The sequence below is a fragment of the Littorina saxatilis genome, linkage group LG14, assembly GCF_037325665.1.
Source record: "Littorina saxatilis isolate snail1 linkage group LG14, US_GU_Lsax_2.0, whole genome shotgun sequence".
NCBI classification, from domain to species: domain Eukaryota; kingdom Metazoa; phylum Mollusca; class Gastropoda; order Littorinimorpha; family Littorinidae; genus Littorina; species Littorina saxatilis.
In genome coordinates, this window is record NC_090258.1 from 44,766,022 (window position 1) to 44,793,054 (window position 27,033).

At 48.7% G+C, this 27,033-nt stretch overlaps 1 protein-coding gene across 1 annotated transcript in view; it reads right to left on the minus strand.

The window, feature by feature from the left end:
• The window catches only part of LOC138947860 (mucin-19-like), a 129,523-nt gene that overhangs the window by 5,979 nt on the left and 96,511 nt on the right, over window positions 1–27,033 (minus strand). Inside the window, exons 47-69 of the mRNA XM_070319420.1 lie at window positions 25,639–26,043; window positions 24,721–24,765; window positions 23,824–24,228; window positions 23,303–23,347; window positions 22,539–22,943; window positions 21,918–21,962; window positions 21,051–21,455; window positions 20,529–20,573; window positions 19,574–19,978; window positions 18,603–18,647; window positions 15,226–15,630; window positions 14,705–14,749; window positions 13,723–14,127; window positions 13,202–13,246; window positions 12,253–12,657; window positions 9,715–11,484; window positions 7,654–7,758; window positions 6,085–6,210; window positions 5,553–5,675; window positions 4,869–4,954; window positions 4,540–4,645; window positions 570–689; window positions 116–241 (exon numbers count right to left, since the gene is read on the minus strand). Coding sequence (XP_070175521.1) covers window positions 116–241; window positions 570–689; window positions 4,540–4,645; window positions 4,869–4,954; window positions 5,553–5,675; window positions 6,085–6,210; window positions 7,654–7,758; window positions 9,715–11,484; window positions 12,253–12,657; window positions 13,202–13,246; window positions 13,723–14,127; window positions 14,705–14,749; window positions 15,226–15,630; window positions 18,603–18,647; window positions 19,574–19,978; window positions 20,529–20,573; window positions 21,051–21,455; window positions 21,918–21,962; window positions 22,539–22,943; window positions 23,303–23,347; window positions 23,824–24,228; window positions 24,721–24,765; window positions 25,639–26,043 — 6,117 coding nt within the window. The remainder of the gene's footprint in view (window positions 1–115; window positions 242–569; window positions 690–4,539; window positions 4,646–4,868; window positions 4,955–5,552; window positions 5,676–6,084; window positions 6,211–7,653; window positions 7,759–9,714; window positions 11,485–12,252; window positions 12,658–13,201; window positions 13,247–13,722; window positions 14,128–14,704; window positions 14,750–15,225; window positions 15,631–18,602; window positions 18,648–19,573; window positions 19,979–20,528; window positions 20,574–21,050; window positions 21,456–21,917; window positions 21,963–22,538; window positions 22,944–23,302; window positions 23,348–23,823; window positions 24,229–24,720; window positions 24,766–25,638; window positions 26,044–27,033) is intronic.

Consider the following 27,033-nt stretch of genomic DNA (forward strand, 5'->3'; position numbering starts at 1 on the left):
GAGGATCATCTTACCCTTGCCCTCTTCGCATGGCTCCATAGAGTCTTCAAGCTTGATGTCACTGCGGTCTATCTCACACATGACTCACAGCCTATAACTAAGAGGATCATCTTACCCTTGCCCTCTTCGCATGGCTCCATAGAGTCTTCAAGCTTGATGTCACTGCGGTCTATCTCACACATGACGAGGCGGAACATGCAGGCACTGCTGTAGACTTTCTTGTTGGATCCACATACCGGGTCTGAGGACAAAGGGAGATACTGATAAGAAATGAACACAGGAACAACCAATAACACAAGCTACTAGTGGCAGACATATTTCAATAAAAAACACTCCTATCCACATAAGCACACACACACACACACACACACACACACACACACACACACACACGGGACAGTTACACTTGGCGGACACACACACACCGACACACTTACAGACAGAGGTACAGACTGACAAACTCACTGGAGTTATCAGGGGTGGCGGCACCACCACAGTCGGGACAGCTACACTTGGCGGACACACTCACAGACACACTAACAAACAGAGGTACAGACTGACAAACTCACTGGAGTTATCAGGGGTGGAAGCATCCCCACAGTCGGGGCAGCTACACTTGGCAGAGCCCCCGGGTCCTGTCTGAGAACACTTCTGGAACGGCTTGTCGCACTTCACATCGGAGCAGCTGTCTGTCAAACAAGCACGTGATACACAGACATATTCAGTCGTGTCAGGAAGAAGGCACATGAATACCATCTGGCTATATATTAACCGTTCTCTGTGGAAACTCCTTTATGTAAACGTTCTTTATTATTCAGCCTGGGACAGCTGTGTAACACAAGCACGGAGAAGGAACATTCATTGACATGAATGGATAACAAGTGTACTCTCTGGAAACATCAGAATATATCTAGGAGGTGTCATGTCCCCCGTCACTGTGGAGCAGGTGTATGGGAAGCTACAACCCAGGTACCCACAGACAGAGTGGCCGAGAGTCCCCCGTCACTGTGGAGCAGCTGTATGGGAAGCTACAACCCAGGTACCCACAGACAGAGTGGCCGAGAGTCCCCCGTCACTGTGGAGCAGCTGTATGGGAAGCTACAACCCAGGTACCCACAGACAGAGTGGCCGAGAGTCCCCCGTCACTGTGGAGCAGCTGTATGGGAAGCTACAACCCAGGTACCCACAGACAGAGTGGCCGAGAGTCCCCCGTCACTGTGGAGCAGCTGTATGGGAAGCTACAACCCAGGTACCCACAGACAGAGTGGCCGAGAGTCCCCCGTCACTGTGGAGCAGCTGTATGGGAAGCTACAACCCAGGTACCCACAGACAGAGTGGCCGAGAGTCCCCCGTCACTGTGGAGCAGCTGTATGGGAAGCTACAACCCAGGTACCCACAGACAGAGTGGCCGAGGGTGTGCGTTGATGTGGAGCAGCTGTATGGGAAGCTACAACCCAGGTACCCACAGACAGAGTGGCCGAGAGTCCCCCGTCACTGTGGAGCAGGTGTATGGGAAGCTACAACCCAGGTACCCACAGACAGAGTGGCCGAGAGTCCCCCGTCACTGTGGAGCAGGTGTATGGGAAGCTACAACCCAGGTACCCACAGACAGAGTGGCCGAGGGTGTGCGTTGATGTGGAGCAGCTGTATGGGAAGCTACAACCCAGGTACCCACAGACAGAGTGGCCGAGAGTCCCCCGTCACTGTGGAGCAGCTGTATGGGAAGCTACAACCCAGGTACCCACAGACAGAGTGGCCGAGAGTCCCCCGTCACTGTGGAGCAGCTGTATGGGAAGCTACAACCCAGGTACCCACAGACAGAGTGGCCGAGAGTCCCCCGTCACTGTGGAGCAGCTGTATGGGAAGCTACAACCCAGGTACCCACAGACAGAGTGGCCGAGAGTCCCCCGTCACTGTGGAGCAGCTGTATGGGAAGCTACAACCCAGGTACCCACAGACAGAGTGGCCGAGAGTCCCCCGTCACTGTGGAGCAGCTGTATGGGAAGCTACAACCCAGGTACCCACAGACAGAGTGGCCGAGAGTCCCCCGTCACTGTGGAGCAGGTGTATGGGAAGCTACAACCCAGGTACCCACAGACAGAGTGGCCGAGAGTCCCCCGTCACTGTGGAGCAGGTGTATGGGAAGCTACAACCCAGGTACCCACAGACAGAGTGGCCGAGGGTGTGCGTTGATGTGGAGCAGCTGTATGGGAAGCTACAACCCAGGTACCCACAGACAGAGTGGCCGAGAGTCCCCCGTCACTGTGGAGCAGCTGTATGGGAAGCTACAACCCAGGTACCCACAGACAGAGTGGCCGAGAGTCCCCCGTCACTGTGGAGCAGCTGTATGGGAAGCTACAACCCAGGTACCCACAGACAGAGTGGCCGAGAGTCCCCCGTCACTGTGGAGCAGCTGTATGGGAAGCTACAACCCAGGTACCCACAGACAGAGTGGCCGAGAGTCCCCCGTCACTGTGGAGCAGCTGTATGGGAAGCTACAACCCAGGTACCCACAGACAGAGTGGCCGAGAGTCCCCCGTCACTGTGGAGCAGCTGTATGGGAAGCTACAACCCAGGTACCCACAGACAGAGTGGCCGAGAGTCCCCCGTCACTGTGGAGCAGCTGTATGGGAAGCTACAACCCAGGTACCCACAGACAGAGTGGCCGAGAGTCCCCCGTCACTGTGGAGCAGCTGTATGGGAAGCTACAACCCAGGTACCCACAGACAGAGTGGCCGAGAGTCCCCCGTCACTGTGGAGCAGCTGTATGGGAAGCTACAACCCAGGTACCCACAGACAGAGTGGCCGAGAGTCCCCCGTCACTGTGGAGCAGCTGTATGGGAAGCTACAACCCAGGTACCCACAGACAGAGTGGCCGAGAGTCCCCCGTCACTGTGGAGCAGCTGTATGGGAAGCTACAACCCAGGTACCCACAGACAGAGTGGCCGAGAGTCCCCCGTCACTGTGGAGCAGCTGTATGGGAAGCTACAACCCAGGTACCCACAGACAGAGTGGCCGAGAGTCCCCCGTCACTGTGGAGCAGCTGTATGGGAAGCTACAACCCAGGTACCCACAGACAGAGTGGCCGAGAGTCCCCCGTCACTGTGGAGCAGCTGTATGGGAAGCTACAACCCAGGTACCCACAGACAGAGTGGCCGAGAGTCCCCCGTCACTGTGGAGCAGGTGTATGGGAAGCTACAACCCAGGTACCCACAGACAGAGTGGCCGAGAGTCCCCCGTCACTGTGGAGCAGGTGTATGGGAAGCTACAACCCAGGTACCCACAGACAGAGTGGCCGAGAGTCCCCCGTCACTGTGGAGCAGCTGTATGGGAAGCTACAACCCAGGTACCCACAGACAGAGTGGCCGAGAGTCCCCCGTCACTGTGGAGCAGCTGTATGGGAAGCTACAACCCAGGTACCCACAGACAGAGTGGCCGAGAGTCCCCCGTCACTGTGGAGCAGCTGTATGGGAAGCTACAACCCAGGTACCCACAGACAGAGTGGCCGAGAGTCCCCCGTCACTGTGGAGCAGCTGTATGGGAAGCTACAACCCAGGTACCCACAGACAGAGTGGCCGAGAGTCCCCCGTCACTGTGGAGCAGCTGTATGGGAAGCTACAACCCAGGTACCCACAGACAGAGTGGCCGAGAGTCCCCCGTCACTGTGGAGCAGCTGTATGGGAAGCTACAACCCAGGTACCCACAGACAGAGTGGCCGAGAGTCCCCCGTCACTGTGGAGCAGCTGTATGGGAAGCTACAACCCAGGTACCCACAGACAGAGTGGCCGAGAGTCCCCCGTCACTGTGGAGCAGCTGTATGGGAAGCTACAACCCAGGTACCCACAGACAGAGTGGCCGAGAGTGTGCGTTAATGCCACCAGAAATGCAGGTGTGCTGAGAACTGCTGGTAAACTTTACCTTTGAAACTAAATTCTCAGTTTTCAGCTGGTTTCAGCATGTTAAAACGCTTTTGCTATGAGAAAAAAACTTTCGAGTGTCATTCCTTATCTGCTTATCAATACTAGCTTTCTAAAACTAGAGTCACAGGAACTACATTAAACCAAAGATGGAAGAAATCTGAAACAACTTTTTTTTGTCTCAAATATATTTTCAAGTTACAGAAAAGATTGAAGATTTACGAAAATACACCGAAGAATAAATGCCTCCATCATCCAACCATGACTGTGATTATTCACGTGCATCCAACCAAAACTGTGATTATTCCCGTGTATCCAACCATGACTGTGGTTATTCCCGTGTATCCAACCATGACTGTGGTTATTCACGTGTATCCAACCATGACTGTGATTATTGACGTGTATCCAACCATGACTGTGATTATTGACGTGTATCCAACCATGACTGTGATTATTCCCGTGTATCCAACCATGACTGTGATTATTGACGTGTATCCAACCTTGACTGTGATTATTGACGTGTATCCAAACATGACTGTGATTATTGACGTGTATCCAACCATGACTGTGATTATTCCCGTGCATCCAACCATGACTGTGGTTATTGACGCGTATCGCTTACCTTCGCAGTATCCCTTGTGGTCGACCTCAATGGTACGGTTGTTACGGCAACCCTGCACCACCATGGCGGCGAAGTTACCGTAAGTCTTGCCGTCAGACCCGCACACCTGTACAGGTAACACACATTGCACCTGTTACTGTGTTCACTCGACCGTTGCTGAAAGCTATTGGACGAACGCATGCACGCTCGCATACACAAACACAGACACAGAGCAGTTACAAACTCAAAGTACTGGAGTGATCTCTTCTTAAACAATTAACCACTAGCCATCATCATTTCCCCAAATAATCAACAACAACAACATTAGCAACAACAACAACAAGACTTACAGGTTCAGGGTTCCTACACTGACCACCGCTACAGGCACAGCATTCCTCGCCAGGTGCGCCGTACACCGAGTCCAGACGTTCGTCACCTGTAGCACACATAAAGTCTAAACACACCTGTAGCACACATAAAGTCTAAACACACCTGTAGCACACATAAAGTCAAAACACACCTGTAGCACACATAAAGTCTAAACACACCTGTAGCACACATAAAGTCAAAACACACCTGTAGCACACATACAGTCTAAACACACCTGTAGCACACATAAAGTCTAAACATACCTGTAGCACACATAAAGTCAAAACAAACCTGTAGCACACATAAAGTCTAAACACACCTGTAACACACATAAAGATGGTGTAAGACCCTTAACGTCCTAGATCCGCCTTTTGATGGAGTAGTTGTTACGGCACACTCCGCCCCGTGTCCACAGTTCGGACCACCACCTCAAGTGTGGCCATGATTTTATGAAAAAACATGGAGTAACTATTACATCTCATATTTGAATAAACAATTTCTTGGAAACACACAAATCCATTAATCAAAAAGTAGTCATTCCCCACTCGTGTCCAGTGCCAACACAGAACACACGCACGTAATAATGAAATGTCCGAGTGTGGTTGAGTGGTAAAGGGTGTGAGTAGTGTCACGTGACGCGTGACGTAAAGAGGGAGGCGACTCACGCTGGCACTGCTCGGCGTTCTTGGAGTAACCTTGGCAACAGATACACCGGTACGTGCCCAGCAGGTTCTTGCACTCGGCGTGCTCGCCACAGTTGGTTTCCGCGTCCTCGCACTCGTTGATGTCTGCACAAGGTCAATTGAGGTCAGATAATGGTCAAGGTTAATCTAAGGTCAAAGTCAAGGCCAGAGAGTGGTCGAGGTTAAGACAAAATCAAGGTCAGAGAAGTGTCGGAGTCAGAACTCACTTAAATGCGGATCTTATAACTGAACATTAAAATGTTTACACACCTTTGTAACATGATGTTCTGGTCTGGATATTTAAGGGTCAAGGTTTTAACAAGGTTAAGGTCAGAGACAAGGTGCAGTGAAAGGGTGATAACAAGATGTGTGTGTGTGTGTGTGTGTGCGTGTGTGTGTGTGCGTGTGTGTGTGTGTGTGTGTGCGTGCGTGCGTGCGTGCGTGTGTGTGTGTGTGCGTGCGTGCGTGCGTGCGTGCGTGTGTGTGTGTGTGTGTGTGTGTGTGCGAGGCTTACCGTGGCAAAAGTCGTCCTTCTTAACGAATCCGTCTTGACACTGACACTGGAAGGAGCCCTCTGTGTTGACACACTTCTGACCCAGGTGGATGCACGTGTTGTCCCCTGTCTCGCACTCGTCAATGTCTGCAACACAAAGTAGTAACTACCAAATAAGGCGTAAGTCATAATATTGTTAAACTAGATACGTTGCTACCCCTGCATGGAGCATTGAAACAATTGCATAAAGACAGCAGAACATTTATTTTTTAAAATCCGACCTACTCTAGACCAACAGGTAGATGCTCACAATACAATTGAGAATTTGACACAAAGGCAGACAGACAGACAGACCGACAAACACAAAGACAGACAGACAGACAGACAGACAGACAGACAGACTACAATTCACAGTTTTGCCAATCTTGCAGTCACACTTTGCATTGACACACTGTTTATAGAGCAATGATATGTTACCTTTGCACACCTCACAGTCAGCAGTGTATCCCATCTTATTCCCCCCTCTGCTTCTTTACCTCTGTAAACTTGTAGGGGTAGTTATTTTTCGATAATGACCCAGCAACCAAACAAATAACGACCCAGCAACAGCCTGAATCCTCGATAGTGCAATGGGTTGAGAAGTTGTTCCGTTTCGGTACTACTTTTTGCGACTGAAAAGTTCCGAACGCTCCAACGTACGAAGTATACATCTCTGTAGCAAACAATACAAACATACCGCATTTAAATTAACAACTACAGGCCTGAACACATGAATCTTCATATAAAATCCATGAGTTCGGTTGTTTTCTGAATCTAGATTTGCCGTGCTCAAACGTTCATCACAAGCAATTTCCCGCAAGGCAAGTAACTCATACTTTGTCTAGCGACAAGAGTAGTTCGCTTTCTTTTCACTCAGTTTCTTCGACAACAGACTGCAATCCGACGGTCAGTTTTCAACAATATTTCATTTAATAAACAGATCACACGCAACCAAATGCACACATCTCATCAATTTAAACAACATAAAGCGGTTTCATACACTATTTTCCCCAGAAAACTGAACTTCATACAGTTTTTAACGTTGGAACACGGGTGCAAAAGTTCGTCTGCTAGTCCCATTTGACGAAAGAACATTATCCTAAGCGATACCAAAACATATACAGAACACACAATATCTGCCTTTGCCGCCACAGCAGAATAACAGCATATCTGTGTACTTGATTTTAGTCCAAAATAGGAAAACTGACAAGAAGTGTTAACAGAATGGAATGATTTGCTCGGAACTATACAACCGCGCATTAATCGATCGCCTGCGCAGGTTGACTGGTTGAGTGAATAGGATTCGATCAAACTTTCGCAAAAAACCTCCTCTTTTCTTTGAATAACTGAAGAAAGGAGGAATAAAGAGGTTACACACCTCGTCTCAGTGATTATAAAAAATAATGGTCTCAGTTCGCGGTCATGAAAAAGCTCGCTAAAGCTCGCATTTTTCATGATCCGCTAACTTCGACCATTATGTTTAATAATCACTGAGACTCGGCGTGTAACCTCTACTTACAGACACACTGTGTATAATGACTAGAGTCTTACCTTTGCACACCTCACAGTCAGCAGTGTATCCCATCTTGCACACACACGTGCCGGCCTGACACTGGGTGTTGGGCTTGGTGCAACTCACTCCGGTACACGGGTCAGCTGTGGGTCAACACACAAACACACGCTAGGTCAACACCACGTCCTATACCTACTAGTTACATTGTTGTGTTCACACAATCAATTAGAACTGACATCCATTACAATAGTCTTGTTTTGTTGATAAGGAAGGTTAGCAGAAAGAGAGCGGGAGAAGGAAATATTTAAAGTATGAAAGAAAAAATAACCTATACAAAATACCAGCTGTAATAATTGCAACAGTATTGCTGACATACCCAGACAACCTTACCAAACCGTTTTACCCACCTCGCTTTGTGTCAATAAAGCGTTCGAAACAAACAATAGAAACATTAGTCAAGCTCACTTTGATTCCAAAGAATTACAGACGGTCCCCCGTTCATCATTCATCATTCATCATTCATCATTCATGCCATTCATTCTTTCCTGCCACACGTTTCGGAGCACTCAAGCACCTGTGACGGTTTGACGGTGTTTTGCCAATGAAACCACACGACCTACTGGCCGAGTTCATGAATTTGGAAGTGTTCGAAAAAGTTCGACAAAAAGTCTTGGTTTACGTTTGCGTCATTATATTAATGACGTCATCGCTCTATTTGGTACGTGTTGTTATGACGTCGTACAGTAAGTCGTCGTATTGTTGTGTGCAGAAAGAAGCAGACGTGTGCATGTCTAGATGCAAGTCAGTCGCCGTCTGATTTATCGTTGCAGCAGGCAAGACGCCAAAGACGTTTTCAGTTAAAGAATTACGAAATGAATCGGATTTCAAAATCACAATGATTAATGCTGCGTCGCCCAAAACAAATAACGGTTTTGGGTGTGATGAAAAAAGGAACAGGGCCGGAGTGCTATGTAAATTATGAGCAGTTATTCCACACCCATAAAAAAATTATGACACTATCAGCCTGTTTCCGCATATTGAGCCAGAACTTTTTGCTTTGGCAAATCGACGTTGCAGTTTCGGAGCAAACGATCCCAATTTCTTCGCGAATTTGCCTTTAAACTTGTTTTTCCCATTATATAACAATGCACAGCTCGAAAATATGGCCAAGAACAAATCTAAGTTACTTCAAAGAAAGAAGAATAACAACATTCTTGCCCGATACGACTTGCATTTTGCCGTGTACGCTGTAAAATCTCCCTACCTTCAAAGCAGACATCTTCATTTTCTTCCAAGGGAGAAATCGTTGGTCATAAAGTCTTGCAGGACCCAAACATACTTCTCCACGCTTTCTTTTCATTTCATTATCAGTTGCTTCGCAAAAGTAAATTGTAATTCTTTTTCTCAAGTTGTCAAGTCAGTCAAAACGACTGCACAACACAGAACTGGAAAATGACACTCTGTGGAATACAAAGATGTTCCATTACGACAGTATAGATGTAGAGAACTGAGCGTCGCACAGAACTGTAAAATGACACTGTGGAATACAAAGATGTTCCATTACGACAGTATAGATGTAGAGAACTGAGCGTCGCACAGAACTGGAAAATGACGGGTCAATTTTATATTCAGCAATTTGGTTTTGGTTTCATTAAATGTGACTTTCCAACGTGCTGCCCAACAACTAATTTTATCGAGGTCTGAATTTAACATTTCGGCCTGTCTTACCGTATCATTCAATGCAAGTGACATGGTAGTATCATCAGCAAACAATTTAATAACTGGCTCAATATCATTAACAATATCATTTATATCAATCAGAAACAACAAAGGGCCTAACACTGCACCTTGAGGAACGCCTGTTTGTATACCCTTCAACTCTGACTTGGCTCCTTTAACAACTAATTGAACACGGTTTGTTAAGTAACTACAAAACCATGCCAATAATCGACCTCCAACACCAATCGACTCCAATTTTACCAACAATCCTTTGTGCCAGACTTTGTCAAAAGCTTTGGACACACAAACAAAATAGCGCCTGAGTTGTTAAACCGCTGTCGTAAATTAAACACACATCAATGTAATAGAGACAAGTGGACCTGGTTCAGTTGGTCCTGGTTCTGGTTCAGTGGGTCCTGTACCAGAGTCAGTGGGTCCTGGGCCTGGTTCAGTTGGTCCTGGGCCTGGTTCAGTGGGTCCTGGTTCTGGTTCAGTGGGTCCTGGTCCTGGTTCAGTGGGTCCTGGTCCTGGTTCAGTGGGTCCTGGTCCTGGTTCAGTGGGTCCTGGGCCTGGTTCAGTGGGTCCTGGTCCTGGTTCAGTTGGTCCTGGACCTGGTTCAGTTGGTCCTGGTTCTGGTTCAGTGGGTCCTGTACCAGAGTCAGTGGGTCCTGGGCCTGGTTCAGTTGGTCCTGGGCCTGGTTCAGTGGGTCCTGGTTCTGGTTCAGTGGGTCCTGTACCAGAGTCAGTGGGTCCTGGGCCTGGTTCAGTTGGTCCTGGGCCTGGTTCAGTGGGTCCTGGTTCTGGTTCAGTGGGTCCTGGTCCTGGTTCAGTTGGTCCTGGACCTGGTTCAGTGGGTCCTGGGCCTGGTTCAGTGGGTCCTGGTCCTGGTTCAGTTGGTCCTGGTTCTGGTTCAGTGGGTCCTGGTCCTGGTTCAGTGGGTCCTGGGCCTGGTTCAGTGGGTCCTGGTCCTGGTTCAGTGGGTCCTGGTCCTGGTTCAGTTGGTCCTGGACCTGGTTCAGTTGGTCCTGGTTCTGGTTCAGTGGGTCCTGGTCCTGGTTCAGTGGGTCCTGGGCCTGGTTCAGTGGGTCCTGGTCCTGGTTCAGTGGGTCCTGGGCCTGGTTCAGTTGGTCCTGGTTCTGGTTCAGTTGTTCCTGTACCAGAGTCAGTTGGTCCTGGGCCTGGTTCAGTGGGTCCTGGTCCTGGTTCAGTGGGTCCTGGTCCTGGTTCAGTTGGTCCTGGACCTGGTTCAGTTGGTCCTGGTTCTGGTTCAGTGGGTCCTGGTCCTGGTTCAGTGGGTCCTGGGCCTGGTTCAGTGGGTCCTGGGCCTGGTTCAGTGGGTCCTGGTCCTGGTTCAGTGGGTCCTGGGCCTGGTTCAGTTGGTCCTGGTTCTGGTTCAGTTGTTCCTGTACCAGAGTCAGTTGGTCCTGGGCCTGGTTCAGTGGGTCCTGGTCCTGGTTCAGTGGGTCCTGGTCCTGGTTCAGTTGGTCCTGGACCTGGTTCAGTTGGTCCTGGTTCTGGTTCAGTGGGTCCTGGTCCTGGTTCAGTGGGTCCTGGGCCTGGTTCAGTGGGTCCTGGGCCTGGTTCAGTGGGTCCTGGGCCTGGTTCAGTGGGTCCTGGTCCTGGTTCAGTGGGTCCTGGGCCTGGTTCAGTGGGTCCTGGTCCTGGTTCAGTGGGTCCTGGGCCTGGTTCAGTGGGTCCTGGTCCTGGTTCAGTGGGTCCTGGGCCTGGTTCAGTGGGTCCTGGGCCTGGTTCAGTGGGTCCTGGGCCTGGTTCAGTGGGTCCTGGGCCTGGTTCAGTTGGTCCTGGGCCAGAGTCAGTTGGGCCTGGGCCTGGTTCAGTTGGTCCTGGTTCTGGTTCAGTTGTTCCTGTACCAGAGTCAGTGGGTCCTGGGCCTGGTTCAGTGGGTCCTGGGCCTGGTTCAGTTGGTCCTGGTCCTGGTTCAGTTGGTTCTGGGCCTGGTTCAGTAGGTTCTGGGCCTGGTTCAGTAGGTTCTGGGCCTGGTTCAGTTGGTTCTGGGCCTGGTTCAGTAGAATCTGGGCCTGGTTCAGTTGATCCTGGGCCAGAGTCAGTTGGGCCTGGGCCTGGTTCAGTTGTTCCTGTACCAGAGTCAGTGGGTCCTGGGCCTGGTTCAGTTGGTCCTGGCTCTGTAGCTGTGTTTTATGCAAACCACATGGAATATATAATGCAAATGAGAACTGTCTCCAATGAGAAAGGTCGTTTCTTTTCCACGTATTAAAATGAAATGCAACTGTGGTCTGGGTGACCGAGTGGTAACGCACTTGCGCTCGGAAGCGAGAGGTTGCGAGTTCGACCCTGGGTCAGGGCGTTAGCAATTTTCTCCCCCCTTTTCTAACCTAGGTGGTGGGTTCAAGTGCTAGTCTTTCGGATGAGACGATAAACCGAGGTCCCCTCGTGTACACTACATTGGGGGTATGCACGTTAAAGATCCCACGATTGACAAAAGGGTCTTTCCTGGCAAAATTGTATAGGCGTAAATAAAAATGTCCACCAAAATACCCGTGTGACCTGGAATAATAGGCCGTGAAAGGTGGATGCAGCGCCTAAAGGCAGTCGATCAACTGGCGGATGTGAATGCGTGATATATTGTGTAAAACATTCAATAGGTAACATGCGCCTTGAGTCGCCTTGTGTGGTGAGATACGTGCACGATATAAATCCTCGTAAATAAATAAATAAGTACTTACAACATGTTTTTTGTTAAAGTACACGAGAAGAAAAAAGGAATTTTGTTATCTAGAGTTTAACATGGCTTACTGTCCTGAGTGACAGTGAAAAACGATGTGTGTGAGAGACTCACGTTTAGCGATCGTAAGTGCCATTGAAAGGCGATGTGTGTGAGAGACTCACGTTTAGCGATCGTGAGTGACAGTGAAAGGCGGTGTGTGTGAGAGACTCACGTTTAGCGCATCCAGTGAGTTGCTGCAGAGTGACAGTGGAAGGACTCTGGGTGCTGGCCGGTCCCTCAGCCACGATCACCACCTTGTCCACGGCCTGGTCGGCATTCAGGTCAACATTCACTGCGCCCTCCCCGCCGGCTGGCACCGCCACCGTCTGTTCCGTGGGCTGGTCGTCAGCGGCAGAGCCAGAGAAGTAGTAGAGGACTTTGAGGCTGTCCACGTTCTGGACTGTCAGGCTGGCGGACTGCAGCGTGACTCCGGTGTCTGTGGGTGTCAGCACCACGCGCACTGTCTGGCCGGCAGCAGCCGTGAAGGAGTTGGCTTCCCCTGCCTGAGTCTGACCCTCAGTGGTGGGCATGAAGTCTTCAGCGGTAAACGTCTTGGCCTCGCCCTCCGAGCACACCTCTGTAACGGTAACTTACTGTGAAGCGGTATGCAATATCTCACACCTCTGTGACGGTAACTTACTGTGTAGCTGTATGCAATATCTCACACCTCTGTAACGGTAACTTACTAAGTAGCTGTATGCAATATCTCACACCTCTGTAACGGTAACTTACTGTGTAGCTGTATGCAATATCTCACACCTCTGTGACGGTAAAACTTACTGTGTAGCTGTATGCAATATCTCACACCTCTGTAACGGTAACTTAATGTGTAGCCCTATCGCACACCTCCAAATGTCAAAGCTTACCTCAAATGCAAGTGACAAGTGTCAAACAAATTCAGAGAAATGAGAGAGATTGAAGAGAGGATAGGCGGGGGCAGGAAGCAGATCTCAAAACTGGACAGTGCACAAGGCAAACTTAACTTCACATTGACAAAAAGAAAGTCAAGGGAGGGACAGTTCGACAGTCAGAAAAAGGATGCAGACAGACAGACAGACAGACAGACAGAGAGACAGACAGTGAGGAGGAGAGAGAGAGAGAAGAAGATAATCTACCCGTACCTGCTGCAGTGGTTGGCTGTGGTGCTGCGGTTGTTGCAACGACAGCTGTTCAACACACAAACATCAACAGCACATGAATCACACGTATAAGACTGATCTGGAAGAGTTCTTTGGACTTCCTCTGTTCAAATCAAAACACCCTTTAAACATACACAATTTGAGATATCTATTTGGGTGATGATTTTGGCGAATGTATGTGCAAGAAGTCCCAGGAACATTCGCTGTTCTGTAATTTGGACACATCGTCATTAATTAACCCACAACTGCTCCGCTATCTAGCTAATTGCATCCAAGTCCCAAGTGTGTTCAACAACGTATTTGTTCAGTGCCAGCAGTTATCCACAACGCCAGTTTAGCTTCCCTTCCCAAATCTAAAGACGAGCAAATGAATGTAGATTTACTCGCTATCAGTATCAAGAGAAAAACCGTATCCTGAGTGCAATTGAAAGGCGATGTGTGTGAGAGACTCACGTTTAGCGATCGTGAGTGACAGTGAAAGGCGATGTGTGTGAGAGACTCACGTTTAGCGCATCCAGTGAGTTGCTGCAGAGTGAGAGTGGAAGGACTCTGGGTGCTGGCCGGTCCCTCAGCCACGATCACCACCTTGTCCACGGCCTGGTCGCCATTCAAGTCAACATTCACTGCGCCCTCCCCGCCCGCTGGCACCGCCACCGTCTGTTCCGTGGGCTGGTCGTCAGCGGCAGAGCCAGAGAAGTAGTAGAGGACTTTGAGGCTGTCCACGTTCTGGACTGTCAGGCTGGCGGACTGCAGCGTGACTCCGGTGTCTGTGGGTGTCAGCACCACGCGCACTGTCTGGCCGGCAGCAGCCGTGAAGGAGTTGGCTTCCCCTGCCTGAGTCTGACCCTCAGTGGTGGGCATGAAGTCTTCAGCGGTAAACGTCTTGGCCTCGCCCTCCGAGCACACCTCTGTAACGGTAACTTACTGTGAAGCGGTATGCAATATCTCACACCTCTGTAACAGTAACTTACTGTGTAGCTGTATGCAATATCTCACACCTCTGTAACGGTAACTTACTAAGTAGCTGTATGCAATATCTCACACCTCTGTAACAGTACTTACTGTGTAGCTGTATGCAATATCTCACACCTCTGTAACGGTAACTTACTGTGTAGCTGTATGCAATATCTCACACCTCTGTAACGGTAAAACTTACTGTGTAGCTGTATGCAATATCTCACACCTCTGTAACGGTAACTTAATGTGTAGCCCTATCGCACACCTCCAAATGTCAAAGCTTACCTCAAATGCAAGTGACAAGTGTCAAACATATTCAGAGAAATGAGAGAGATTGAAGAGAGGATAGGCGGGGGCAGGGAACAGATCTCAAAACTGGACAGTGCACAAGGCAAACTTAACTTCACATTGACAAAAAGAAAGTCAAGGGAGGGACAGTTCGACAGTCAGAAAAAGGATGCAGACAGACAGACAGAGAGACAGACAGTGAGGAGGAGAGAGAGAGAGAAGAAGATAATCTACCCGTACCTGCTGCAGTGGTTGGCTGTGGTGCTGCGGTTGTTGCAACGACAGCTGTTCAACACACAAACATCAACAGCACATGAATCACACGTATAAGACTGATCTGGAAGAGTTCTTTGGACTTCCTCTGTTCAAATCAAAACACCCTTTAAACATACACAATTTGAGATATCTATTTGGGTGATGATTTTGGCGAATGTATGTGCAAGAAGTCCCAGGAACATTCGCTGTTCTGTAATTTGGACACATCGTCATTAATTAACCCACAACTGCTCCGCTATCTAGCTAATTGCATCCAAGTCCCAAGTGTGTTCAACAACGTATTTGTTCAGTGCCAGCAGTTATCCACAACGCCAGTTTAGCTTCCCTTCCCAAATCTAAAGACGAGCAAATGAATGTAGATTTACTCGCTATCAGTATCAAGAGCAAAACCGTATCCTGAGTGCAATTGAAAGGCGATGTGTGTGAGAGACTCACGTTTAGCGATCGTGAGTGACAGTGAAAGGCGATGTGTGTGAGAGACTCACGTTTAGCGCATCCAGTGAGTTGCTGCAGAGTGAGAGTGGAAGGACTCTGGGTGCTGGCCGGTCCCTCAGCCACGATCACCACCTTGTCCACGGCCTGGTCGCCATTCAAGTCAACATTCACTGCGCCCTCCCCGCCCGCTGGCACCGCCACCGTCTGTTCCGTGGGCTGGTCGTCAGCGGCAGAGCCAGAGAAGTAGTAGAGGACTTTGAGGCTGTCCACGTTCTGGACTGTCAGGCTGGCGGACTGCAGCGTGACTCCGGTGTCTGTGGGTGTCAGCACCACGCGCACTGTCTGGCCGGCAGCAGCCGTGAAGGAGTTGGCTTCCCCTGCCTGGGTCTGACCCTCAGTGGTGGGCGTGAAGTCTCCAGCGGTCAGTGTCTTGGCCTCGCCCTCCGAGCACACCTCTGTAACGGTAACTTACTGTGTAGCTGTATGCAATACCTCACACCTCTGTAACGGTAACTTACTGTGTAGCTGTGTGCAATATCTCACACCTCTGAAACAGTAACTTACTGTGAAGCCGTATGCAATATCTTACACCTCTGTAACGGTAACTTAATGTGTAGCCCTATCGCACACCTCCAAATGTCAAAGCTTACCTCAAATGCAAGTGACAAGTGTCATACATTGTGACAAATGGATTTGTACATAATTCAGTATTGGATGGTTTAAACAAATGTGTACAGATTGGCTTGCCATACTTGTAGTATCACGGCTTGACGGCGTGACCTATTTTTGTAAGGCGTGTCTCCATTGGCTGCTGTGGCCAATGAGAGAAAAGAGGTTAGCTTTGTGGGTTGTGAAGGGCAGAGCGTGCCTGACAGTCGAGGAGGACAGACGTGTTTTTGACTGATGTCTCCGCGTTGGGCTATAACGCTGCTCACCGAACACTGAGGTCGAACACCGCAAGACTACTGTTGCGGAAGAATCATGAGTGGTTCTATGCTGTAAAGATACAGGTATTTATTGAATTGTATTTTGCTCAGTAATATTGACTGGTGAAATGACTGTGAGAGTCACGTTGTAAATTGGGTTGGAGAAGCGTGAGCCGCTGTGTCAGCCATTTTGAAAAGGAAGGTCGTATGTTAATAATAATAATAATAATGCAAACTTTTATAGCGCTATTCTAGAAAATTGTCTACTCTTAGCGCTTTACAATACATACATCGACCAAGCATACTATACACGCACAGGCAAAGAAACCGACCAAACATAACCAACAAACTATACATGCACAGGCAAAGAAAACGACCAAACATACAATACACGCACAGGCAAAAATAACGACCAAACATAAACAAACATACTATAACCAAACATAACCAACATACTATACGCACGCAGGCAAAGAGAACAATCAGCACATATAATTATTACTGACATCTAATAATGCAGGCATACAGTGACAATCCAATACACAGCCTAAGCACATGAACCACAATAGGCGTCTATATCAAAACGTGTCAACAGTACTATTTACACACACACAGACAGTGCTGACACAAAGCGCAGAAAATGTATATACGCGTTATTTTAGGCACTAGGTAGGGGGTGAGGTGGGGCAGGATGGGGTGGGTGGGGAGATGCTGGAAGGGAAATCACTTGCGCTGGAAGAGGTGTGTTTTGAGATTTGTCTTGAATGTAGTGAGAGAATCTGTGTGTCTGAGAGGCAGAGGTAATCTATTCCAGGTCACAGGGGCTTGATAGGCGAAGGACCTCTCGCCACATGTCTTTGTTTGCACTGTGGGGAGTCGGAAGAGTCGAGTGTCGGCGGCAGAGCGAAGCTGACGAGAGGGGGTGTAGAGATTGAGGAGTTCTGACAAGTATTCTGGGGCAGAACCAGAAACGACGGCAAAAGAAAGAGAGGAGAGTTTGTATTCGATCCTTTCAGTGATAGGCAGCCAGTGTAGAGAGTGAAGAAGAAGTGTGGCGTGTTCATACTTGGAAGATTTGAAGACCAGGCGGGCAGCGTTATTTTGGATCCTTTGAAGTCTATCTAAAAGGTACTTAGGGAGACCGGCCAGGAGAGAATTGCAATAATCTATCTTTGAGAGGACTAAAGAACACACTAACGTTTTGGTTGCATCAGTGGTGAGGTAGTGACGGACTGAACTAATCTTGCGCATCTCTAGATAGGCGGACTTGCAGATGTTAGAGATGTGTTTTTGGAAAGAGAGAGTTGGATCGAGAGTGACGCCAAGGCTGCGGACAGACGGAGAGAAAGAGATAGGTAGTTCGTTGACAGTGAGAGAGGCAGGAAAAGAAGGGTGATTGGTAATGAAGTTACTTGTAAATGAGCTGGTGTAAATAATATAACCGCATAAGTTAGTGGACGGATAGTTGAACAGTATTGAGAAAGAATAGCCGTGTTATTTCGTAGAAAAGTTTATTAAGACTTATGGTAGCCTAAACTTTTTACGCAGCACCCCGGTCGGAGTGAAGGATGGCACCACTCGACAGCGGGAGAGAGAGAGACGGGCATTCCCTCCTTAGCGCTACGAATCGTTGATTGTGGGCGCAGGGTTGTAACAGCGCTGGAGTACTGGAAACTGGTGGAGCCGCACCCCATAGCCACCACGAGCGGTATTTCGTCGTGGGTGGTATGGATCCAGGGTATGTACCCGCGTAATATTGTGGAGTCACTGTATTTGTGAACTGCCACCGAAGGAACATAATCGTAGGATTGTGGAGTCACTGTATGTGTGAACTGCCACCGAAGAAACAATCGTCAGAAAGATTGTGTGAGACGAAGACGTCGTCAACTAAGTATTACGTGACAAGTGATGTGCGTAAAGTGACACTGTGTTAAGCAGGAACCCTAAACGTTAGAGGAATTGTGTGAAACGAGAACTTCATCTAACGTGAGACAGTTAGTCTCCGACGTGTGTTAAGATATTATTCTTCTTATATATGAATGCAAGTGATTTGTAGAATGCATGAGAAATAACATATTTGTATTGTTGTGTTGATGTTTCAATACAGGTACGAGGGCAAAGGGCATTAACTGTGTTTAGTCTTTGTGCCTTGTTTGAGTGCTGTGTGTGAGTAACAGTTAGTTAGTAAACAGAGCAGAGCACGCATATTTTCTGATACAGCATAATTACACACAGACACTTACTCGAAATTCATCCGTAACATACATATTCAGAGAAATGAGAGAGATCGAAGAGAGGATAGGCGGGGGGAGGGAGCAGATCTCAAAACTGGACAGTGCACAAGGCAAACTTAACTTCACATCGACAAAAAGAAAGTCAAGGGAGGGACAGTTCGACAGTCAGAGAAAGGATGCAGACAGACAGACAGACAGACAGACAGACAGACAGACAGACAGACAGTGAGGGGGAGAGAGAGAGAGAAGAAGAGAATCTACCCGTACCTGCTGCAGTGGTTGGCTGTGGTGCTGTGGTTGTTGCAACGACAGCTGTTCAACACACAAACATCAACAGCACATAAATCACACGTATAAGACTGATCTGGAAGAGTTCTTTGGACTTCGTCTGTTCAAATCAAAACACCCTTTAAACATACACAATTTGAGATATCTATTTGGGTGATGATTTTGGCGAATGTATGTGCAAGAAGTCCAAGGAACATTCGCTGTTCTGTAATTTGGACACATCGTCATTAATTAACCCACAACTGCTCCGCTATCTAGCTAATTGCATCCAAGTCCCAAGTGTGTTCAACAACTTATTTGTTCAGTGCCAGCAGTTATCCACAACGCCAGTTTAGCTTCCCTTCCCAAATCTAAAGACGAGCAAATGAATGTAGATTTACTCGCTATCGGTATCAGGAGCAAAACGGTATCCTGAGTGCCATTAAAAGGCGATATGTGTGAGAGACTCACGTTTAGCGATCGTGAGTGACATTGAAAGGCGATGTGTATGAGAGACTCACGTTTAGCGATCGTAAGTGACATTGAAAGGCGATGTGTGTGAGAGACTCACGTTTAGCGATCGTGAGTGCCATTGAAAGGCGATGTGTGTGAGAGATTCACGTTTAACGATCGTAAGTGCCATTGAAAGGCGATGTGTGTGAGAGACTCACGTTTAGCGATCGTGAGTGACAGTGAAAGGCGATGTGTGTGAGAGACTCACGTTTAACGATCGTGAGTGCCATTGAAAGGCGATGTGTGTGAGAGACTCACGTTTAGCGATCGTGAGTGACATTAAAAGGCGATGTGTGTGAGAGACTCACGTTTAGCGATCGTGAGTGACATTAAAAGGCGATGTGTGTGAGAGACTCACGTTTAGCGATCGTAAGTGCCATTGAAAGGCGATGTGTGTGAGAGACTCACGTTTAGCGATCGTGAGTGACAGTGAAAGGCGGTGTGTGTGAGAGACTCACGTTTAGCGCATCCAGTGAGTTGCTGCAGAGTGAGAGTGGAAGGACTCTGGGTGCTGGCTGGTCCCTCAGCCACGATCACCACCTTGTCCACTGCCTGGTCGGCATTCAGGTCAACATTCACTGCGCCCTCCCCGCCGGCTGGCACCGCCACCGTCTGTTCCGTGGGCTGGTCGTCAGCGGCAGAGCCAGAGAAGTAGTAGAGGACTTTGAGGCTGTCCACGTTCTGGACTGTCAGGCTGGCGGACTGCAGCGTGACTCCGGTGTCTGTGGGTGTCAGCACCACGCGCACTGTCTGGCCGGCAGCAGCCGTGAAGGAGTTGGCTTCCCCTGCCTGGGTCTGACCCTCAGTGGTGGGCGTGAAATCTTCAGCGGTCAGTGTCTTGGCCTCGCCCTCCGAGCACACCTCTGTAACGGTAACTTACTGTGTAGCTGTATGCAATACCTCACACCTCTGTAACGGTAACTTACTGTGTAGCTGTATGCAATATCTCACACCTCTGTAACGGTAACTTACTAAGTAGCTGTATGCAATATCTCACACCTCTGAAACGGTAACTTACTGTGTAGCTGTATGCAATATCTCACACCTCTGTAACGGTAAAACTTACTGTGTAGCTGTATGCAATATCTCACACCTCTGTAACGGTAACTTAATGTGTAGCCCTATCGCACACCTCCAAATGTCAAAGCTTACCTCAAATGCAAGTGACAAGTATCAAACATATTCAGAGAAATGAGAGAGATTGAAGAGAGGATAGGCGGGGACAGGAAGCAGATCTCAAAACTGAACAGTGCACAAGGCAAACTTAACTTCACATTGACAAAAAGAAAGTCAAGGGAGGGACAGTTCGACAGTCAGAAAAAGGATGCAGACAGACAGACAGACAGACAGACAGAGGGACAGACAGTGAGGAGGAGAGAGAGAGAGAGAGAGAAGAAGATAATCTACCCGTACCTGCTGCAGTGGTTGGCTGTGGTGCTGCGGTTGTTGCAACGACAGCTGTTCAACACACAAACATCAACAGCACATGAACCACACGTATAAGACTGATCTGGAAGAGTTCTTTGGACTTCCTCTGTTCAAATCAAAACACCCTTTAAACATACACAATTTGAGATATCTATTTGGGTGATGATTTTGGCGAATGTATGTGCAAGAAGTCCCAGGAACATTCGCTGTTCTGTAATTTGGACACATCGTCATTAATTTAACCCACAACTGCTCCGCTATCTAGCAAATTGCATCCAAGTCCCAAGTGTGTTCAACAACTTATTTGTTCAGTGCCAGCAGTTATCCACAACGCCAGTTTAGCTTCCCTTCCCAAATCTAAAGACGAGCAAATGAATGTAGATTTACTCGCTATCAGTATCAAGAGCAAAACGGTATCCTGAGTGCAATTGAAAGGCGATGTGTGTGAGAGACTCACGTTTAGCGATCGTGAGTGACAGTGAAAGGCGGTGTGTGTGACAGACTCACGTTTAGCGCATCCAGTGAGTTGCTGCAGAGTGAGAGTGGAAGGACTCTGGGTGCTGGCCGGTCCCTCAGCCACGATCACCACCTTGTCCACGGCCTGGTCGCCATTCAAGTCAACATTCACTGCGCCCTCCCCGCCCGCTGGCACCGCCACCGTCTGTTCCGTGGGCTGGTCGTCAGCGGCAGAGCCAGAGAAGTAGTAGAGGACTTTGAGGCTGTCCACGTTCTGGACTGTCAGGCTGGCGGACTGCAGCGTAACTCCGGTGTCTGTGGGTGTCAGCACCACGCGCACTGTCTGGCCGGCAGCAGCCGTGAAGGAGTTGGCTTCCCCTGCCTGGGTCTGACCCTCAGTGGTGGGCGTGAAGTCTCCAGCGGTCAGTGTCTTGGCCTCGCCCTCCGAGCACACCTCTGTAACGGTACCTTACTGTGTAGCTGTATGCAATACCTCACACCTCTGTAACGGTAACTTACTGTGTAGCTGTGTGCAATATCTCACACCTCTGAAACAGTAAATTACTGTGAAGCCGTATGCAATATCTCACACCTCTGTAACGGTAACTTAATGTGTAGCCCTATCGCACACCTCCAAATGTCAAAGCTTACCTCAAATGCAAGTGACAAGTGTCAAACATATTCAGAGAAATGAGAGAGATCGAAGAGAGGATAGGCGGGGGGAGGGAGCAGATCTCAAAACTGGACAGTGCACAAGGCAAACTTAACTTCACATCGACAAAAAGTAAGTCAAGGGAGGGACAGTTCGACAGTCAGAGAAAGGATGCAGACAGACAGACAGACAGACAAACAGACAGACAGACAGACAGACAGACAGTGAGGGGGAGAGAGAGAGAGAAGAAGAGAATCTACCCGTACCTGCTGCACTGGTTGGCTGTGGTGCTGTGGTTGTTGCAACGACAGCTGTTCAACACACAAACATCAACAGCACATAAATCACACGTATAAGACTGATCTGGAAGAGTTCTTTGGACTTCCTCTGTTCAAATCAAAACACCCTTTAAACATACACAATTTGAGATATCTATTTGGGTGATGATTTTGGCGAATGTATGTGCAAGAAGTCCAAGGAACATTCGCTGTTCTGTAATTTGGACACATCGTCATTAATTAACCCACAACTGCTCCGCTATCTAGCTAATTGCATCCAAGTCCCAAGTGTGTTCAACAACTTATTTGTTCAGTGCCAGCAGTTATCCACAACGCCAGTTTAGCTTCCCTTCCCAAATCTAAAGACGAGCAAATGAATGTAGATTTACTCGCTATCGGTATCAGGAGCAAAACGGTATCCTGAGTGCCATTAAAAGGCGATATGTGTGAGAGACTCACGTTTAGCGATCGTGAGTGACATTGAAAGGCGATGTGTGTGAGAGACTCACGTTTAACGATCGTAAGTGCCATTGAAAGGCGATGTGTGTGAGAGACTCACGTTTAGCGATCGTGAGTGACAGTGAAAGGCGGTGTGTGTGAGAGACTCACGTTTAGCGCATCCAGTGAGTTGCTGCAGAGTGAGAGTGGAAGGACTCTGGGTGCTGGCTGGTCCCTCAGCCACGATCACCACCTTGTCCACTGCCTGGTCGGCATTCAGGTCAACATTCACTGCGCCCTCCCCGCCGGCTGGCACCGCCACCGTCTGTTCCGTGGGCTGGTCGTCAGCGGCAGAGCCAGAGAAGTAGTAGAGGACTTTGAGGCTGTCCACGTTCTGGACTGTCAGGCTGGCGGACTGCAGCGTGACTCCGGTGTCTGTGGGTGTCAGCACCACGCGCACTGTCTGGCCGGCAGCAGCCGTGAAGGAGTTGGCTTCCCCTGCCTGGGTCTGACCCTCAGTGGTGGGCGTGAAGTCTCCAGCGGTCAGTGTCTTGGCCTCGCCCTCCGAGCACACCTCTGTAACGGTAACTTACTGTGTAGCTGCATGCAATATCTCACACCTCTGTAACGGTAACTTAATGTGTAGCCCTATCGCACACCTCCAAATGTCAAAGCTTACCTCAAATGCAAGTGACAAGTGTCAAACATATTCAGAGAAATGAGAGAGATTGAAGAGAGGATAGGCGGGGGCAGGGAGCAGATCTCAAAACTGAACAGTGCACAAGTCAAACTTAACTTCATATTGACAAAAAGAAAGTCAAGGGAGGGACAGTTCGACAGTTAGAAAAACGATGCAGATATACAGACAGACAGACAGAGAGGGAGAGAGGGGGATCGGAGAGAGAGAGAGAGAGAAGAAGAGAATCTACCCGTACCTGCTGCGGTGGTTGGCTGTGGTGCTGCGGTTGTTGCAACGACAGCTGTTCAACACACAAACATCAACAGCACATGAATCACACGTATACGACTGATCTGGAAGAGTTCTTTGGACTTCGTCTGTTCAAATCAAAACACCCTTTAAACATACACAATTTGAGATATCTATTTGGGTGATGATTTTGGCGAATGTATGTGCAAGAAGTCCCAGGAACATTCGCTGTTCTGTAATTTGGACACGTCGTCATTATTGAACCCACAACTGCTCCGCTATCTAGCTAATTGCACCCAAGTCCCAAGTGTGTTCGACAATTTATTTGTTCAGTGCCAGCAGTTATCCACAACGCCAGTTTAGCTTCCCTTCCCAAAGCTAAAGACGAGCAAATAATTGTAGATTTACTCGCTATCAGTACCAGGAGCAAAACGGTATCCTGAGAGCCATTGAAAGGCGATGTGTGTGAGAGACTCACGTTTAGCGATCGTGAGTGACAGTGAAAGGCGATGTGTGTGAGAGACTCACGTTTAGCGCATCCAGTGAGTTGCTGCAGAGTGAGAGTGGAAGGACTCTGGGTGCTGGCTGGTCCCTCAGCCACGATCACCACCTTGTCCACGGCCTGGTCGGCATTCAGGTCAACATTCACTGCGCCCTCTCCGCCGGCTGGCACCGCCACCGTCTGTTCCGTGGGCTGGTCGTCAGCGGCAGAGCCAGAGAAGTAGTAGAGGACTTTGAGGCTGTCCACGTTCTGGACTGTCAGGCTGGCGGACTGCAGCGTGACTCCAGTGTCTGTGGGTGTCAGCACCACGCGCACTGTCTGGCCGGCAGCAGCCGTGAAGGAGTTGGCTTCCCCTGCCTGGGTCTGACCCTCAGTGGTGGGCGTGAAGTCTCCAGCGGTCAGTGTCTTGGCCTCGCCCTCCGAGCATACCTCTGTAACGGTAACTTACTGTGTAGCTGTATGCAATATCTCACACCTCTGTAACAGTAACTTACTGTGAAGCGGTATGCAATATCTCACTCCTCTGTGACGGTAACTTACTGTGTAGCTGTATGCAATATCTCACACCTCTGTAACAGTAACTTACTGTGAAGCCGTATGCAATATCTCACACCTCTGTAACGGTAACTTAATGTGTAGCCCTATCGCACACCTCCAAATGTCAAAGCTTACCTCAAATGCAAGTGACAAGTGTCAAACATATTCAGAGAAATGAGAGAGATCGAAGAGAGGATAGGCGGGGGAAGGGAGCAGATCTCAAAACTGGACAGTGCACAAGGCAAACTTAACTTCACATCGACAAAAAGAAAGTCAAGGGAGAGACAGTTCGACAGTCAGAGAAAGGATGTAGACAGACAGACAGACAGACAGACAGAGAGGGAGAGAGGGGGAGAGAGAGAGAGAAGAAGAGAATCTACTCGTACCTGCTGCAGTGGTAGGCTGTGGTGCTGCGGTTGTTGCAACGACAGCTGTTCAACACACAAACATCAACAGCACATGAATCACACGTATAAGACTGATCTGGAAGAGTTCTTTGGACTTCCTCAAATCAAAACACTCTTTAAACATACACAATTTGAGATATCTATTTGGGTGATGATTTTGGCGAATGTATGTGCAAGAAGTCCAAGGAACATTCGCTGTTCTGTAATTTGGACACATCGTCATTAATTACCCACAACTGCTCCGCTATCTAGCTAATTGCATCCAAGTCCCAAGTGTGTTCAACAACTTATTTGTTCAGTGCCAGCAGTTATCCACAACGCCAGTTTAGCTTCCCTTCCCAAATCTAAAGACGAGCAAATGAATGTAGATTTACTCGCTATCAGTATCAGGAGCAAAACGGTATCCTGAGTGCCATTGAAAGGCGATGTGTGAGAGAGACTCACGTTTAGCGATCGTGAGTGACAGTGAAAGGCGGTGTGTGTGAGAGACTCACGTTTAGCGATCGTGAGTGGCAGTGAAAGGCGGTGTGTGTGAGAGACTCACGTTTAGCGCATCCAGTGAGTGGCAGTGAAAGGCGATGTGTGTGAGAGACTCACGTTTAGCGATCGTGAGTGGCAGTGAAAGGCGATATGTGTGAGAGACTCACGTTTAGCGATCGTGAGTGGCAGTGAAAGGCGGTGTGTGTGAGAGACTCGCGTTTAGCGATCGTGAGTGGCAGTGAAAGTCGGTGTGTGTGAGAGACTCACGTTTAGCGATCGTGAGTGCCATTGAAATGCGATGTGTGTGAGAGACTCACGTTTAGCGATTGTGAGTGCCATTGAAAGGCGATGTGTGTGAGAGACTCACGTTTAGCGATCGTGAGTGGCAGTGAAAGGCGGTGTGTGTGAGAGACTCACGTTTAGCGCATCCAGTGAGTTGCTGCAGAGTGAGAGTGGAAGGACTCTGGGTGCTGGCCGGTCCCTCAGCCACGATCACCACCTTGTCCACGGCCTGGTCGGCATTCAGGTCAACATTCACTGTGCCCTCCCCGCCGGCTGGCACCGCCACCGTCTGTTCCGTAGGCTGGTCGTTAGCGGCAGAGCCAGAGAAGTAGTAGAGGACTTTCAGGCTGTCCACGTTCTGGACTGTCAGGCTGGCGGACTGCAGCGTGACTCCGGTGTCTATGGGTGTCAGCACCACGCGCACTGTCTGGCCGGCAGCAGCCGTGAAGGAGTTGGCTTCCCCTGCCTGGGTCTGGCCCTCAGTGGTGGGCGTGAAATCTCCAGCGGTCAGTGTCTTGGCCTCGCCCTCCGAGCACACCTCTGTAACGGTAACTTACTGTGTAGCTGTAAGCAATATCTCGCAACTCTGTAACAGTAACTTACTGTGAAGCTGTATGCAATATCGCACACCTTTGTAACGGTAACTTACTGTGCAGCTGTATGCAATATCTCACACCTCTGTAATGGTCACTTCAACTGTAGCTGTATGCGATATCCCACACAGTTATAAATTGACATGAAGGAGTTATAAATTGACATGAAGGAGTTATATATTGACATGAAGGAGTTATAATTTGACATGAAGGAAGTTAAAAAACAAAGGAATACTGTACTCACCAATACAAGAACGAGACAAGACGGTACGAATTTTCGCTTATGGAAGCTTCATCAGGAAAAACAAGAACACAAAAGACAACAAAAAGCAGACGCAACACGGAACGAACAAGGTATGAAAGAAAATGGAGGGGAAACACGCAAAAAAGGGAAGGAACTCTAGGAACGGAAATGAATGAAAGGGGAGAGAATGTTTGTTTAGATTTTTGACATGAAGGAGTTATAAATTGACATGAAGGAGTTATAAATTGACATGAAGGAGTTATAAATTGACATGAAGGAGTTATAAATTGACATGAAGGAGTTATAAATTGACACGAAGGAGTTATAAATTGACACGAAGGAGTTATAAATTGACATGAAGGAGTTATAAATTGACATGAAGGAGTTATAAATTGACACGAAGGAGTTATAAATTGACACGAAGGAGTTATAAATTGACACGAAGGAGTTATAATTTGACATGAAGGAGACAGCGCGGAAGACGTCCAGTCAGATAGAGAGTTTAGTGAGATCGGTTTCTAGGATAATTGCGGCGTACACTCCTAAGTCACATGGACCTAAGCGAAGGTCGCGTAACGTCAACATTGAACCACGGGCATACTGTAGAAAAAGGTACCCCATCTGTTTCATGGGGCATACTGTAGAAAAAGGTACCCCATCTGTTTTATGATGCATACTGTAGAACAAGGTACC